Source organism: Crocuta crocuta, unplaced genomic scaffold (genome assembly GCF_008692635.1).
Source record: "Crocuta crocuta isolate KB4526 unplaced genomic scaffold, BGI_CrCroc_1.0 scaffold59-1, whole genome shotgun sequence".
NCBI lineage: Eukaryota > Metazoa > Chordata > Mammalia > Carnivora > Hyaenidae > Crocuta > Crocuta crocuta.
Window position 1 is genome coordinate 2,223,793 of NW_027551579.1, and position 17,428 is coordinate 2,241,220.

The 17,428-nt window shown below is 35.9% G+C and overlaps 1 protein-coding gene across 1 annotated transcript in view; it reads left to right on the top strand.

Annotated features, from left to right (window-relative positions):
• Window positions 1–17,428, top strand: part of RYR2 (ryanodine receptor 2) — a 674,490-nt gene that overhangs the window by 291,029 nt on the left and 366,033 nt on the right. The window contains exons 13-15 of the mRNA XM_077751737.1: window positions 1,736–1,810; window positions 7,470–7,626; window positions 14,931–15,095. Coding sequence (XP_077607863.1) covers window positions 1,736–1,810; window positions 7,470–7,626; window positions 14,931–15,095 — 397 coding nt within the window. The remainder of the gene's footprint in view (window positions 1–1,735; window positions 1,811–7,469; window positions 7,627–14,930; window positions 15,096–17,428) is intronic.

The following is a 17,428-nucleotide window of genomic DNA, read 5'->3' on the forward strand; positions in this document are numbered from 1 at the left end:
ACGGATATTTTATAAAGGCAACTTTTATAAATGTGTGTGTTTGTGTTTATACTATATCTACATATGTATGTATGTATTTTCAGGGGGTTGTATGTGTAGGGGAAACTAGAGGTTATAGTTAAAACAAGATTGGCCCTATGTTGATGGTTGTTGACACCGTGTCCTGGGTATATTGGGATTTATCATAATATTCTCTCTACTTTTGTGTGTACTGAAAAATATACTGTCAAGACAGTATTTGTCAAACAGAATTTGAAAAACTCAAGACAGGGGCGCCTGGGTGGCTTAGTTGGTTAAGCGTCCGACTTCGGCTCAGGTCATGATCTCACAGTTCATGGGTTTGAGCCCCGCATTGGGCTCTGTGCTGACAGCCTGCTCATAGAGAGCCTGGAGCCTATTTCAGATTCTGTGTCTCCCTCTCTCTCTGACCCTCTCCTGCTCACGCTGTCTGTCTCTCTCTCAGAAATAAATAAAAACATTAAAAAAAAAAAAAACTCAAGACCATAGGTATTTCCACAATGTAAAAAAAAAAAAAAATTAGTCCATTGGATTTGGAACCATGAATATCATTTGATGCCCTTAGGAAATGTATTTCATTGGAGGGGTGCCTGGGTAGCTTAGTTGGTTAAGCATCCAACTTCCACTCAGGTCATGATCTCATGGTCTGTGAGTTTGAGCTCCTGTCCAGCTCTGTGCTGACAGCTCAGACCCTGGAGCCTCCTCTGGATTCTGTGTCTCCCTCTCTCTCTTTCCCTTCCCTACTCTCTCTCTCTCTTTCTATTTCTCTCAAAAATGAGCAAACATTAAAAAAAATGTGTTTCATTGGAGAGGTTGGTCTGAAAGCAAGTGGATGCATGGAGATCTGACAGGAGGTGATCCATGAGGCAGGTAAAGGGGTAAGCAGGAGAGGAGAATATGGTCAACAGTGTTATGTTTGAGTCAGGATAGGGTTATGTGTGTTTGAATGATGGCAAAGATCTGGTAGAGACAGAGACACTGAGTCTCAGGGAAGAAACAGGGAGCATGTATAAGCATTGGTTTCCTTAAAACCGTATCAACAGACCTCGAGTTGAATAATGTATATAAATTACTTAGCATTACTTCTGTCATATTAACAATTATCATTATGAGAGCTTTGGAACTTGGGCGTGTGCTATGTGTATTCAAAGATAGTTCTCTCTGTGGGTATGACTTTTCTGGTTGATGTTAAATTTTTGGTGATATTTTTCTATCTTTAATCGTTTTGCAGATTGTTATAACAAAACACTAAAATTAACATGTTCTTATATTTCTTTACAGTGTTTGATGTATCTAGAACAGATTTTAGAACTGCAAATAATTGTATGCATGTGTTGAAATAATAAGATAGTAAACTACATGTGAACTCATAGCTGAATACTTTTATAGACCTAAGTTAAATAAGTAAGGTGAATGTATTCACGGGAGGAGAGGGGGGTGAGGTAGGCTGGGGGGAGAGGCAGGGAATAAATGAGAGTAGAGGGAGAAAATGATAGGACAATATGTTTAAGTTAAATGTTTATTCAGGGCAAACTTACATTGATCTCTTATTGTTACTTTTGTTATTTTTATTTCCAGCTATATTGTCTCGTGCCAGAAAATATGACTTTATCCGAAGGCTTTCCATTTGCTTTTCTCTTGTAATTTGCTTGAGAAAATATAGTGCAAGAATGACACTTGTTAAAATTGGACTTTTTTTTCCCCTTTTTTTAACCAGAACCGTTCACTATGAAGGTGGTGCTGTATCTGTCCATGCACGTTCCCTGTGGAGACTAGAGACACTAAGAGTTGCGTAAGTAGAGCCTGTAAATACAGCCAAGTGCTCCAAGTGTACAAAATCCTGTGCACTTGTGCTTTTATGGGAGATGCTCATGCTAACTACAGCGAACACGCAAATGAAACACTGAGAAAGCTTCTCTTGAAGAAGGAGAGTTTCTCTTCTTTCCCTTCTGCCTACCTTTCTTTGGCCTTCTTTGGCCTAAATTCACCAGGTAGAACACAATACTTGTGTACAGTCCACTCTTGTCTTTAGCCTGATTTTGTTTTGGGGACATCATGTCATCCCAGTCTGGGCATCTCCTGGCCAAAGGTGCTCTGAGGACAGGGAGACAGATGTAAGTCTTGGAAACAGAACAAGTGGTTTGCGAGCCTGTTACACATTTCAGGTCTGATAGACTCTGGATTTAACCTTCTAAAGGCACACATAAAACGGGAAACTTGAACATGAATGAGAGTACAATGTTATTACTGGCAGTCATTATCTTTATTTATAAACACCTTGATAGCTGAGTAAGAAATATGGACTGTAATACAAAGCCAGTTTGTGGACTGTATGTTTGTTTGTTATAGAAACACACACGTACAGACGAATATAAATGTATATATGTATGTATATATATAGGTATATATTCTTTTTTTCTCCTTCTGGTGACTTCAAAGTCTTGTTCAGCGATTGACTTTTAGTTCCTTCATATAAATGCAATGTTGGTGATAGAGGTGTCATTTTGAACTATTTTAAATAGAATTAGAATATTAATCAGATTTTTTTTTTTTTTTATGATTGGGAGGTCCAGTCCTTTGCCTAAAAAGCACTAAGTTTTCAGTGTATTTGTTACCTATTGTATTATACTTTTAGGAAATTATTAAGATTATAGCTTCCCTGGATGGGTATAGGGAACTGTTTACCTATAGAGTAACTGCCTTTGAAGACCTAATATTTTGAGATTAATGCTTATCTAATGATGATTAAGATAGTTTAGTGGTCTTGAGGCTCACTGGGTTATGCATCTGACTCTTGGTTTTAGCTCATATCATGGTCTCACCATTCATGAGTTCGAGCTCCGCATCAGGCTCCATGCTGGCAGTACAGAGCCTGCTTGTGATTCTCTCTCTTTTCTTCTCTCTCTGCCCTCCCTGTGTGTGCTCTCTCACTCACTCTCTCAAAATAAATAAATAAACTTTAATAATAATAATAATAATAATAAAAGATAGTTTAGTGGTCTTTAGTTTTTTCTTACATATTCCATACATTGATTTTAAAAAAATTTGAAAATATATCCTTGAACATTGTAAGTTTTGACATATACATTTTTTTGCTATCAGTTTAAATCAGTGCCTAGAATATGCATAGTGTATTATAAGTAGTGACATCTTGAAATGGGTATACATTTTTTTAAAGTACCTTGTTGATTCTAAATACTGCTGTGATTTAATACCCATCTTTGTCTATTGAAAATACTTGAATATAGTCTTTCTTAACAGTAAAAATTCTATATTCTCTTCTTCCTTGCCGTCATTATTCTGTTACTCCTCATGACCATTTTTTATCCCAGTCATACAGTTTTCTGATTGGAAGATTTATTTTAACTCACGCTGTCATATGTCTATGCAACAGAAATATAAATATGTATGTAAGTTAAATACATTATATTTCTTTTTTTAAATGTTTATTTTTGAAAGAGAGAGAAAGCATGCAAGCAGGAGAGGGTAGAGATAGAGGGAGAGAGAGAATCCCAAGCAGACTCTGTACCTTCAATGCAAAGCCTGATGCGAGGCTTAAACCCATTAACCATGAGATCATGACCTGAGCTGAAACCAAGAGTCAGATGCTTACCCAGCTGAACCTCCCAGGTGCCCCTTATTTTTTACATTTCTTATGATAGTAAGTCTATAACTTTAAAAAGTTCTTCTAGAGGCGCCTGAGTGCCTCAGTTGGTTAAGCATCTGACTTCGGCTCAGGTCATGATCTCATGGTTCGTGGGTTTGAGCCCCGTGTTTGGCTCTGTGCGGACAGCTAGCTCAGAGCCTGGAGCCTGTTTCAGATTTTGTATCTCCCTCTCTCTCTGACCCTCCTCTGTTCATGCTGTCTCTTTCTTTCTCTCTCAGAAATAAGTAAAAGATTAAAAAACTTAAAAAAAATAAAAAGTTCTTTTATATTAACCTCATTAATTATTAATTGAGAGTATGTTTCTTCCATATAAATACATACCTCATGATATCCACCTGAATATTAAAACTTTTGGTAAATACTGAAATAAAATGTAAAATTTTATTGCATCTTTTAATGAGAGGAAAAGTACTCATTTTTTCCATTACTCATTTTATGACATCCTCATAAAACAAAGGGGACAAGACTCTGAGCTTTCATGTGCTTTTATAGATTATTCAAAGAATTTAGGGAAAGGGATTTTAAATACGTGCATGTATTTCCTTTACTTGTGTTTTATAAAAGTGGCAGCTTAATTAGAGAAGTGAAATAATCCATAGGAACTTAGATCGGTGGTGTTGCCATTAGAAAGCAGATTCCAGATGTGTTTTAAAATTTATAGATTCCTGATTGTGTGCTTAAAGAAATGGATTTTTTTTTTTTGAGCAAATAAGGCCCTAAATCTGTCTGATTTTATAGATTAAATGAAACATAACAAAACAAAAAAACAAAAGGAAGGATGTAAATTTCTGAAAACCAGACAGGGTTTCCTTTTTTATTCTCACCGTTGTTATTGATGAACCGTTATTACGTAAATCCCGGTCATTCCAGAAAGATCCTGGACATCTTTCTGTTAAGTGGTCTGAATTCTCTTTCTCTACTGGTGCCTAATGTTTGAAGTTTGAAATGGGAAGCATGGGCTTTGTTTTAACTTTGAATTTGGGTGACTGATCATATAGAAAGAGCCTGGTCTTGTGGTGATCCAGAGGTGAAAGGGGGTACTTCCTAGCCTCAGTGTCTACGACTGTGAAGATTGTCTCAGAATCCAAATGACAGCAAGGAGAGTTTGACACCAGAGGGCAGAGCAGGTAGTTTTTCAACCATTTAAAAGATGAGAGATGATTTTTTTGTACTGTGTGACCCTTGTTTTATACCGTTACATCTTGTCTGTGGTAGGAAAGCAGGTTCACTTGTAATGAATGTAATTATGTTAAGTGTTTTCTCAGGTTCTGTTGAATTTTTGAACTACTTTGACTTCATTGTAAATGTACAAATTTGATTGCATTTAGTTTATGTGTCTTATTATATACATTGGCCATGCAAATACTCATTTTTTCCTTATACTTAGGAAATGAGAGTCAACAATTAGGCTTATGTGTGTAAAAGAATTTTATATCCAAAGGTCAATATTTATCTTATAATATTTGGGGTATTCTTTTTTTTCCCTCCAAAAAGGTCTCAAACTATATATTTGTTATAAATTACACAGCCTAGTAATTAGATATTCTGTATCACATACTCATATAAATAATGTTGTCATAAGTTTTTCAGTATCATGAACTTTTTAATAAGGTAAGTTTTAGTTTGGGGAGTTAAATAAAATAGGACACACTTTCCTGTGTTTCATCCCAATGTAAAGTTGTAGGAACATTGTACGTACAGTATATGTTGGTTTCTGTAGTGGGAATGATCATTGCAATGAAAAATATGCCTTCTGTGTCCTTCACATTTCACTTTCTTGTATGTTACAAAAACCCCACAAAAATCAAAGGTGGATGTATCATGAGGAATGACCAAATACTCCCCATTCCTGTGAAGTCCTTTCAAGTAGATAGGGAACAGGTTTATGCTATGTTACCACTGGAAATTGCTTTAATGTTACTATTCTTATTTTCAGTTTTTACTAAATATTGTCTTGCCCCTTCTTTTAGACTTTCCTCTTTTCTTCTGGGGCATGGACATTGGAAGCCAGCTAATTTGAGTGGCTTAAGAAAATGTGCTTAAACTTTATAGAGTTTTACCAGCGATTGGCCCAATTCATTCCATTTCTGACATAATCCTCTTGGTGACTTGAAAGGCGTGCTGGTAAACATGTGCCCTATTCAGTAGACTCACACATAGTATCTAGAATACCTTCTAGAAGTTCTATCACAAAGTATTACTTTGTCAAAATTTGGGACTAGTTTGAAAATGAAATTTTTTAATGATAATTAAGATGAGTCATTCCTTAGAAAAAACATTCAGCTGCTTCTTCAAATAATGGAAATGAATATTAAACATAATAGTGTTTTCCAAAGCATCTGCCAAGGATATACTTAATTTTATAAGAGGGGAATGAACAGAGCTGGTTTATTTACCAGACTAGAAATGATTTAATATTCTGTTGTTGGTAAATGAACTTTAATTGCATTAAAAAAATATTTTTGAGAAGCAGAACACGAGAGGGGGAGGGGCAGAGAGAGAGGGAGACACAGAATCTGAAGCAGGCTCCAGGCTCTGAGCTGTCAGCACAGAGCCCCACGCGGGGCTCAAACTTGCCAACCGTGATATCAAGACCCAAGCTGAAGTCAGACTCTCAACTGCTCAGCTGACTGAGCTACCCGGGCACCCCACGAACATTCTCTTTAGAGTTACATTTTTTTCTCTTTATAAAGTACATAACAGTCTCCTCTTTATGTTTTTTGCCTTAAATTATAATTTGTTCAATAGCAACTTTACCATAACTATTTCCTTTTGAATTTATATCCTTGGTGATTGTTGTCATTCATTTACTTTTCATTCTTTAAAAAATTTTTCGATTGTCAGCATATTTCTTGTCAGTCATCAGAGACTGTCACTGTTTTGCATCATGTTAACTGAAAGTCATGCCTATCAGAGCTTTGTTTCCCTTCCTTACCTTCGTGAGTCCAAGGTTCAGATTCACATGACTCTCTTCTAACACAGCACTTTGCAAAACAAGGATGGTTTGCGTCTTGATTTTTCTTTTCGACCATGTCTGAGAGTTATTTCAAAACGCAGATTTTAATGATCAGAACTTTGCTTTTTACCTTCTTTCTGCAACTTTAGTTTGTATATTCCGATGATTGCATTTTACTTTTTTCCCTCTTGACCTTTTTAGAATTCTCTTTTTATTGGTTTGTCTTTTTTGCTGATCAGTTTTCAATGATACAACTGTTCCACATTATTAAAATCAGTGCACTGGAATAGATTTCTTTTTTCAAGCAAATATGTACTTTATATATATGAGCTCCAATTAATCATACTTAAGCATTGACTAAATTACCATTGTTTTTCAAGTCTCTGGGAAGCCAACAAAAGTTTTATTTTTCCAACAGAAGTTTTTAGCTAGTGAATTCTAAAGTATTATTTAAACTAAAATTTCTATTGTAGTTTCTATATCTATGACTTGTGATTAGATGTTAACTTGGAACACAGGTCCTTAGTCATTATTACATAAAGTAGTATGTAATGTGAATGGTATCATATTTAAAGTTGAAGTCCTTGAGTTAAATTTCACTCCTATTTATTTTTAGCTATGTAACATTGACTATTCCCTAATCATTCTGTATAACCTTTTCATTATTTATGGAATGAAATTAATACCACCAACATCATAAGATTTTTGAGAACATTAAATAAAGCAATATATACAAAGCAAAGTTCAGTGTCCAACACATACATTTTACTTGCTTTTTCTCCTTTGATTGTGGATGCTATTGGATCAAGTCTTAACTGTGTTTCTTAGGTGGAGTGGAAGCCACATAAGGTGGGGCCAGCCTTTCCGACTACGCCATGTCACAACAGGAAAATACTTGAGTCTCATGGAAGACAAAAACCTTCTACTCATGGACAAAGAAAAGGCTGATGTAAAGTCAACAGCATTTACCTTCCGATCTTCCAAGGTAAGACAGAAAATATAATTTTGGATTATGTGTAAGCATATTCCCAACACATTTCTTCTGATGTTAGAAATGCAAAAAAAAAAAAAAATGATGTGAGCACATTTTACATGTATTTCTAAATTTCCAATTTCTCTTTCTTTGCAGTAAAACTCATTTCTTAAACTACCAAAACCTTCTCAGATGTCTCACCTGGTTTGTAGTTCTTTGTTTGTTTACATAGAACACATTCATCTAGACTTAGGCACAGTTAACACAAACCTCATGCTGTTGTCATGTAACAATATAATAGTAAAGCACATCAAAACTTTTTCCTCAAAGACACATTTATTTACACATCCACTCTTAGATGCAGACCTTTCTTCTTATGTCTTTTAAATCATTTGTTAGGAACAAGACCTCCTAGAAAACTCTCTAGATCTCTAATGAGAATCCCTTTGAACAATATGATGAGTAGAATAGGAAAAAAATAAACAACACATGAGCTTCAAAGTCAAAGTGTAATGCTGGTGCTCTGGCACAGCTGGGCCCCTCATTACCTCATGGCTGGTCCCCAACTCAGCAGTCCCGCAATGCAATGGATTCCCAGTCATGCTTCTGCCGTAGAAATCTGAATACTGAGCTCATCTTTCTGTTTCCATTACTTCTAGAACAACCATATTTCCACTGTCTCCAAGAATCTTGTTGCTGTAGAAATCTGAATACTGATACTGCCTTTCTTCTTTTGTTCTTTCTATAGCAATCCTGATTTTCCAGAGGTAAATGCATGCCTCTGGTAAAATGGGCTAGGTTATTCAAATGAATGTTGAAAATACAAAAGAGAAATATATTTTTTAACATTCTTACATACAGATAGCCATGGAGCTAGCAATTTAATTGTTTTTAGTGGGGGGATTGTCTTACTGAAATAAAATAAAACCTGTGCAGGTAAATTTCATCATTCTTTATTATGGCAAAAGCTTGGAAAAGACTCAAATATTCAACAAATTTAGTTGATAGTTAAATGGTACTAGCTATTAGAATATACTGATTTGGAAAAATATAATATTGTTAAAAGGCAATCATAATGTAACTTAAAAATTTTATTTTATTTTTTTTTACTTAAAAAAGAAAAGAAATCCTTGGGGCACTTGGGTGGCTCAGTTGGTTAAGCATTGGACTTTGGCTCAGGTCATGATCTCGCTCTTCATGAGTTTGAGCCCCACAGCAGGCTCTGGGCTGACACCTCAGAGCCTGCATCCTCCTAAGGGTTTTGTGGCTCTCTCTCTGCCCCTCCCCTGCTCACATTTGTCTCTGTCTCCTTCAAAACCTTTAAAAAAAATTAAAATCTATGATGAAAATTGTGTTTTGCAGTTACATGATAAAGAAGCATTGAACTTAGAACCAACTGAAAGAGAATAAAAAGTCTTTGATTATAGATGAAATTATTTTTTAAAAAATTTTATATTGTCAAGAGTTTAGAGAAAATAGTGTAAATCAATTCTTTCATCCCTCTGTTCATTACTATATTTGATCATGGCTCTTGGTCTTTGAAATAAATACTGGGTTCACTTAAAGCTTTATATATGACGGAATGCTAACCTCAAATAAGTGCCATTGAGAGTAATGATTATGGATCAAATGGCAGAAATAGAACAGAAAACTTTCAGGACGTAGTTTTTAGTATGTCAGTTTTACTTGGAATTTTTCTTGGTTCAAAAAATTTTAAGATGTTTTAAAACATACACACTCTTGCAATGAAAATAAGTACAACAGCTAATAATTTATTATATGCCAAGTAGCTAACTAAGCACCTTAAGTGCATTATCTTGTTTAATCCTAGATCAATCCTAGGAAGCTTAGATACTTTTCTGATTTTAATTTTTAATTAATTTTTTTATTTGAGAGAGAGAGAGAACACAAACATGGTAGAGGGGATAGGGTGAGAAGGGCAGAGGGAGAGAGAATCTCTCTTGTGGGGCTTGATCCTATGACCTTGAGATCATGACCTGAGCTGAAATTAAGAGCTGACTGCTCAATCAACTGAGCCACCCAGGAGCCCCATTATTTTTAATCTTCATTATGCAGATGGGGAACTTTGGCTTGGGTGAATTGTGTGACAGTTCCAGATTTTGGATGCAAAGATTAAAACTAGAATCCTCTTTAATAAGGAAATTAAAGATTTAATAATAATAATAAAAATAATATAATAATAATGGAAGATAGAAAAGATATGTTGCTCACTTGGAATCATCTGACCTATTATGGTTGTTTATCACTTGGTTAAATATCTAAGATATAAACACAAAGTGGAGAATTTGGGTTTTTTTCCTTATCAAAAATAGTTATGTAAAGTTATCAGTGGAGATAGATTTTGTATCTTATCGGGATTAAATTCAAAATAAACTTTTTCAGTTACCCTTTTTCAGCAGCCATTGATAGCATAGTAGAAAATGATGCCAAGTATGGTTTTACAGAAAATAGAGGAATTCAGTAATAGTTTCTATGTTGAACCTTTCTAGTGACAGTCTGCCCAAGAATGAGCTCACTGGAACCTTTTGTGGGTAAGATACGGAGTTTCAGTCAAAGTCCCAGAGGAGTGGAACCAGTGGGAGGCATGTGTATGTTAAGGGACTTTTATTATGTGGATTTGCTTTACGAGATTGTGAGGGCTGGCCAAGTAAGCCTGGAGTCCCTCATGCAAGATCATGATTAGGCTAGAACCTCATGGGCACTAGCTGCTTAGGGAAAACCTAAGCTTCCTTTAAAGGGTTCACCTGATAAACTGTCACTCACCCAGGATATTTGTTTAATGTCAATTGAATATGGACCTTAATTACAGCTGCAAGATCTTTTCACTTTTGCCATATAACACAATCTAATCACAAGTGCTATCCCATCATACGCATTGGCCCAACCCACCCTCAAGGGGAGGGGGTTATACAAGTCCTGAAGCACTGTGACCTTGTTTGCTGCTAGGGAAGCTCCTCAAAGATCCTTCCAGCACAAGACATGTTTTAAAGCCTTTCTCTCCACGCACACACCCACCAGTGTCTCTTAGTGAGATTTCTAAACACCAGGGATGAAGAAAGCTACATATTTTTTTTAATGTTTATTTATTTTTGAGAGAGAGAAAGAGAGAGAAAGAAAGAGAAAGAGAGAGAGAGAGAACACCAAGTACAAGGGAGGGGACAGAGAGAGAGGGAGACACAGAATCCAAAGCAGGCTCCAGGCTCTGAGCTGTTAGCCCCAAGCCGAATGCAGGGCTTAAACTTACAAACTGTGAGATCATGACCTGAACTTAACTGACTGAGCCACCCATGTGCCCCAAAATCTATTTTTTACACCCCTGCTTTGGATGGACCATGCTTGGCCTGAGTTATTGGTCACAGTAATTTCTCTGACCCTGTTGCATTTCTAGACTCAACATTTCTCACTGACCAACTCTTTTAAGTATGGCACCATAAAGAAGCAAATATATATATACATATACACACACACATATATATACTATACATATATACACACACACATATATGTATATATACACACACATATATATACATATATACACACTATGGAGAACTAGCTATTACAAGAACAAACACTCCATCCTCTAAGGATAAAGGCCTTTTTTTTCCCTCCTTCCTATCAGCCACTTGGTAGAATAATTTGGATGGATTTAAGGATGGTTTAATTGGAAGACTCTCACTGCACTAGGAACGTAGCCCTACATGACTAGTTTAAATTTCCTAATGAGCCTCATTTGGCTTATGTAATGCCTGTATATCATTTCATATGGACAGTTGTTAGAAAAAGTTTTGGCTTTACTAGTCAGTTTCATATGCCAACTGCCAAAATGTCACTTAATATTTTTCATGTTGATCTTTTTTACTTCTAGAACCCTTTCAGTATTCATTAGGAAATCAGATTTTCTAAGCATTCGTAAGTGGAATTATTTGAATGTTAGGATTAGGAGTAGTTTCTGAAGGAAAATGTAATTTTTTTCCCAAAAATTGATTCATTCATTTAGTAAATCTTTATTGAGAATCTAGGATTTGCAGACACTGTTCTCCTTCTGGGATATGGGCCCCTGAGGTGAAGGAACCAGACATCTGATTCCTGCCCTTGAAAAACTAATTAACAGTCACTGGGAAAGAAGGCATTGAGAAGTAATTTCAGTGAAGTGCCAGTCTCTGTCTCTAGTTGAAGTATTGTGTGTTCTGGTTGTCCATGAATCACAAGAGAAAATGTCTGCCCAAAGATCACCTAACAGTAAAAATAGAAGTCTTTTCAATAACTCTAGACTGTGTCAAAAAGAGTTGTTTTCTTTCTGAGCATTTTTATGGTCCTCACATCTCAAGATTATTCTTTATAGGATGGAAAATTAGACTATTTAAAAATGGATGGATGTTAATGCTCAGATAATAGGATCTAAACATTTCCTCAGTTAAATGCAGAAGGTATGGGAATTAAATCGTCAGTCTTTTGAAGAAAGTTTCCACTTAATGGCAAAGTACTTATTATGTCAGAGTGCTTTTAAAATCAATCTGACCTTGGGACGCCTGGCTGGCTCAGTGGGTTGAGCGCCCACCATCAGCTCAGGTCATGATCTTGCAGTTCGTGAGTTTGAGCCCCACATCAGGCCCCCTGCTGACAGCCTGTCAGTGCAGAGCCCACAGAACCCACTTTGGATCCTCTGTCCCCCTCACCCTCCCCTTCCCCTGCTGTGTTCTCCCCAAAATAAATAAATATTTAAAGCATAAATAAATAAATAAATGCAATCTTATGTTGAGATTGGAAAATTTCTACTGATCTTCTTTCAACTTCTTTGACTCCTTAGCCAATAATTCCAGTTTGATGTTAATTAAGCTGGTCCAATTAATTTTATATTTCAATTGCTGTTTTCGTTTTGCTATTATATTTCATTTTATAGTTTATATTTCTTACCTGAGATTCCCATCATTTTATTCATTATGCACATATTTTCCTTTATGCTGTTGAACATATTTTATATTTATAATGGTCGCTTTAAAGTCCTTGTCTGCTGGGTTGCCTGGGTGGCTCAGTCGGTTGAGCATCTGAGTTTTGATTTTGGCTCTGGTCATGATCTCAGGGTTGTGGGATCAAGCCCCGCATTGGGCTCTGTGCCGAGCGTGGAGCCTGCATAAGATTCTCTGTCTCTCTCCCTCTGCTTCCCTCCCCCTAAAATAAATTAAAAAAAAAAAAAAATAAAGTCCTTCTCTGCTAATTGTAAAGGCTATCTTTGCATCATTTCTATTACCCATTGTTACTACTTTTTCTTTGGTATGGTCACATTGGTTTTGTTTTCTTAATTTAGTATGGATAACTTTTTCTTAGGTTTCAGATCTGTTGATTTTTGGCAGTATCTATTCGATATTAGGAATGATAGGTTATAGAGACTCTGAGTTTTGTTTTGCAGTGGGCAGTTGTTTGTATTTTTGGTCAGTTACTTCAGCTTTAATTTGCTATCATTCAACTGGGCATTGTTTAGTGGTTGGCAAGAATTTGGATGAATTTTAGAAGCAGATACTTATGGACACTTTTTCCATCCAGGGTTTAGTTCATCTAATTTTCTAGCTGCTTTTGAGCCCTATGGTGTGTTCTCTGATATCTCAAGCCAGTAAGGCAGCAGATTCCCTCTGCATGAGCTTCAAGCAGATAGGATAGGTTATGCCCCAAGGCAAAATGCTGGTTTCAAAGTCTATTTATTTTTGAGAGAGAGAGAATGAGAGTGAGATTAAAAAGTAGTAGTAAAATTTCTACTTGCCTAATCTAGACACTTTATTTCTAGTAATACAGGCTAGTTTTATGTTATATGCTTTTAGTAGCTGTCATATTCTTGACTCATATTTTGCCTCTGCTTGTAGTTGTTCAAAGCATCTAGATTATTTTTACCTGAATTTCTCCTTCCCCTAAGCCTGAGTTATAGAAAATGACAAGAAATAAAAGAAGGAAAGAGCATGAATGGCCTTTATTCTTTCATACAGCAAATAATCACTTTACTTTTTTCTAATGTTACTTTAGCCATTCTTGCCTGACTTGAGGATCAGAGATAGTCACTAAAACAGTCTATGTGAGGTGTCATGATTAAACTAATTCAGAGAGTGATGTGAACTATTTAATAAAAAGCAAACAAAGCGCAACTTTACAAATACTAATTGTGACTTCTCAGAACACAATCCACAGTCTATAAATAGGCTACCAACTAAATCCCTTGGATAAAAAAAAACAAAAAAAAAGTTAGAATGTTAGAGGCTCATTGTTTTATTTTGAGGAGATAATTACATTGTTATATTTTCCCCTAGAATTTAATTTTCCCATTGAAGGGTTGGTGTAAGTAGATTAGTAGTTTATCTTTTTCGATAGAATGAAATTGGAATGGCTTAATTATCTGTTTTATTTTAGAATAGGGTTTCAAGTTATTTGCATAATGGTTAAATGAACTTATAATTGTATTCATTTTCTTATATGACCTTGACCTTTTGTATTAAGAATTTCAGTTCATTTTAATTTTCAATTGTTAGAGTGTTCATAGTCATCTTAGAATTAAATATTAGTACCATGTGCAGATGACATGAAAAAAATCTTATCAGAATTTTGTTTTGAATTATTTTTGTTTGAGTTATTCCTTTCTATATAACAGCCATAAATTTTACTCCAACCTAATGTTCAAAAACTTTTGTGTAACTATTAGTAATTTTCAACTAATTGTGTAACTATTACTCCAAACTAGTCTCCAAAATCATTTGTGTAACTATTATGAAAGTCAAATAAGGAAAGACACAGATGAAAGTTCAGGTAAATTTACTGACAAAAGTTGGACCAAAGAGAAGAATAAGGAACCACAAAAGGAGATCTAGCAACCAAAAGAGGATTAGATTATTTTGCTGTTATTTTAAGGACTATACAGAGCTTCCAGATACCGTGTGTGCCTGAAGACCAGAATTAAGTGTGGGAGGGAAATCTGAAAGTGTATGTGGAAGGAGGAAGCATTAAAATAAATATATATTTATTTTATATATTAACTGTAAAGTTTCTGGTTTGGCGTTTGCCATTAAGCAATACAAAATGTTATAGCCAAAATAATGTTCTATTATTATAAATAATTCAAGGTATGTTTATTTTATGATTTTCTACTTCAATTTTCAGTATAGTTGGAACTGCTGGAATAAAATCTTTGACCATTATTATTTTAAAGAACATCACAGAGCTGAGTGCTTCAATAAGGCAAAGTTCTTTCGATTTATAAAGTAGTATTTTTACAACTTTTGCTAATCCTTTTTTTCTTCTCTTTCTCTCCTTAGGAAAAATTGGATGTAGGGGTGAGAAAAGAAGTCGATGGCATGGGAACTTCAGAAATAAAATATGGAGACTCAGTATGCTATATTCAACATATAAATACAGGCCTGTGGCTTACTTATCAGTCTGTGGATGTGAAATCGGTGAGAATGGGATCCATACAGCGTAAGGTAAGATTACATAAAAACACGATTTATAGCCACCATTTTTTATGACAAAAAAAATTAACAGAAGACAAAAGGTATCTAACACTGTGGGCCACCTGCTAAACACTATTTACATGCAAAAGGTCGAATTCCACCATAATAATCTCTTCGGTTTTTGTGGGGTGAACAATGCCAGATGTTACATCATGACTTTAAATATTAAACAAGGAAGTACATTCTTTTATGAATTCTAGCATAGTCTACCTACTTCACTTTGTTCTCCATGCTCCTGCCTGGGTTATGTTTCTAGAAAGCAGGAGAGCTCGTGCACTCTAACTGCTTAGTCCTCTGCCAACAATCTATTGCTCACAAGACAAGTAATATACTTCTTGATAGTGATATGATACCTTTCTTGACCTACCTCTTAATCTCATCTGTGCCTCATTCACCTATTCATCATCCAATATCTAGGCATCATCTTTGGTTTTCCCAGCCCACCAGTTGTACCACATTAGTTGTCATTTCTCAAAAAATCATGGCTTTGAAACAAAAAATGTCAGTTCAGATCCTCTACTCATTTTTTGAATCAGATTATGTTTTTGTTGTTGTTGCTACTGAGTTGTATGAGCTCTTTATGTATACAGGATATTAATCCCTTGTCAGATGTATATATATATTTTTTAAATATTTTTATTTATTTCTAGGAGAGAGAGAGAGACAGCGTGAGCAGGGGAGGGTCAGAGAGAGAGGGAGATGCAGACTCTGAAACAGGCTCCAGGCTCTGAGCTGGCAGTCAGCACAGAGCCCGACGCGGGGCTCAAACCCACGAACCGCGAGATCATGACCTAAGCGAAAGTCGGACGCTTAACCGACTAAGCCACCCAGGCGCCCCCCCCCTTGTCAGATATATTATTTGCAGGTACCTTCTTCCATCCAGCAGGTTGACTTTCTTTTTGTACACATGAAATAATACGGTATGTGTGTCAACTGTACTTCAGTAAGAAAAGCCAACAAACACACACATCTGTGCTTCTGCGTACACAGTTGCCCCTTTGACAACCTGGGTCTAGGAGCACCAGCCCACAAAGTCCATGTTTAACTTTTGACTCCCCCTAAAACTTTACTGATAGCTTACTGTTGATGGGAAGGTTCACCAATAACATAAATAATTCACACATTTTGTGTGTTATATGTACTATATACTATATTCTGACAATAAAGTAAGCTAGAGAAAAGATGTTAAGAAAATCGTAAGAGACAGTATATTTACCATACTCTACTGTATTTATTGAAGAAAAGCCATGCGTAAGTGGACCTGCATAGTTCAAACTTACGTTGTTCAAGCATTAACAACGCTTCTGTTTCCTCTGCTTGGAATGCCCTTTAAAAGTTGTTTGTTTGTTTGTTTGTTTTTATCTCCACCCAATTTCTATCTGTCCTGCAGAGGTTAAATTTAAAGGTGATTTTAAAAGTTCTTCTTGAATGTCTCAGTTTATCCTCTGTGCCTTCCTTTATGTTTTCATAATATTTGTGTATAACTTATTAAATGTTACATGTGGTCCTGTGCTATTTCATTTAGTAAGCTACCTCTTCCCTCCCCTCCCCTCCCCTCTCTTCTCATCCAGCCTCCTTTCCCTTCTTTTCCTCTCCCTTCCCCTCCCATCCCCTCCCCTTTCTTCCTCTCTTCTCTCCCATCACTTCCCCTCCCCCCCTCTTTTCTCTCTCTTTCTTTCTCTCCTTCCTCTCACCCTCCAGCTCTCCATCTCACCCTATTTGTGAGCTCCTTTAGGGCAAGTACATAGTACTATAGTACTAAATTGTTCATATTCCATAATTTTACACAGAACCAAATAATAACACAAATATTATTTCTATAAATGTGAAATTTTGGAAAGACTGTGGTGGGGCAGAAATCTTTATTTTCAATAGACGTACTAATCATAACATATCTATATTCCAGAATGGATTGTTTAAGATACTGTGATCTCTTTGGAGTGACCAGTACTGATTTCAGTGAGGTTGGAGGCTGATTCTGCTTTGCTGGAGTTGGGCTTAATTCATCCTTTTCCTAAATTAGAGCTTCGGATGGAAAGCCAGGGACAACTCTCTTGTAGACCCCTATGATCTTTGTGATTGGATGATCTCGTCTTTAAGGTCTTTGAGCCAGGGTCATAAATTCAAATGGATTTGTTCATATGCAGTATTGTAAACCGTTTATTTCCTACAATTGAGCCTGGCTGTTTTCAACTTTTTATGATGGAAAAATCGTATTTATGCCAAGGAAGCAAAATAGTACAATCAACACTTGTGTCTCTATCCTTCACCCTTCATCCTTCTCAATGCTTTTTCATTCTTGT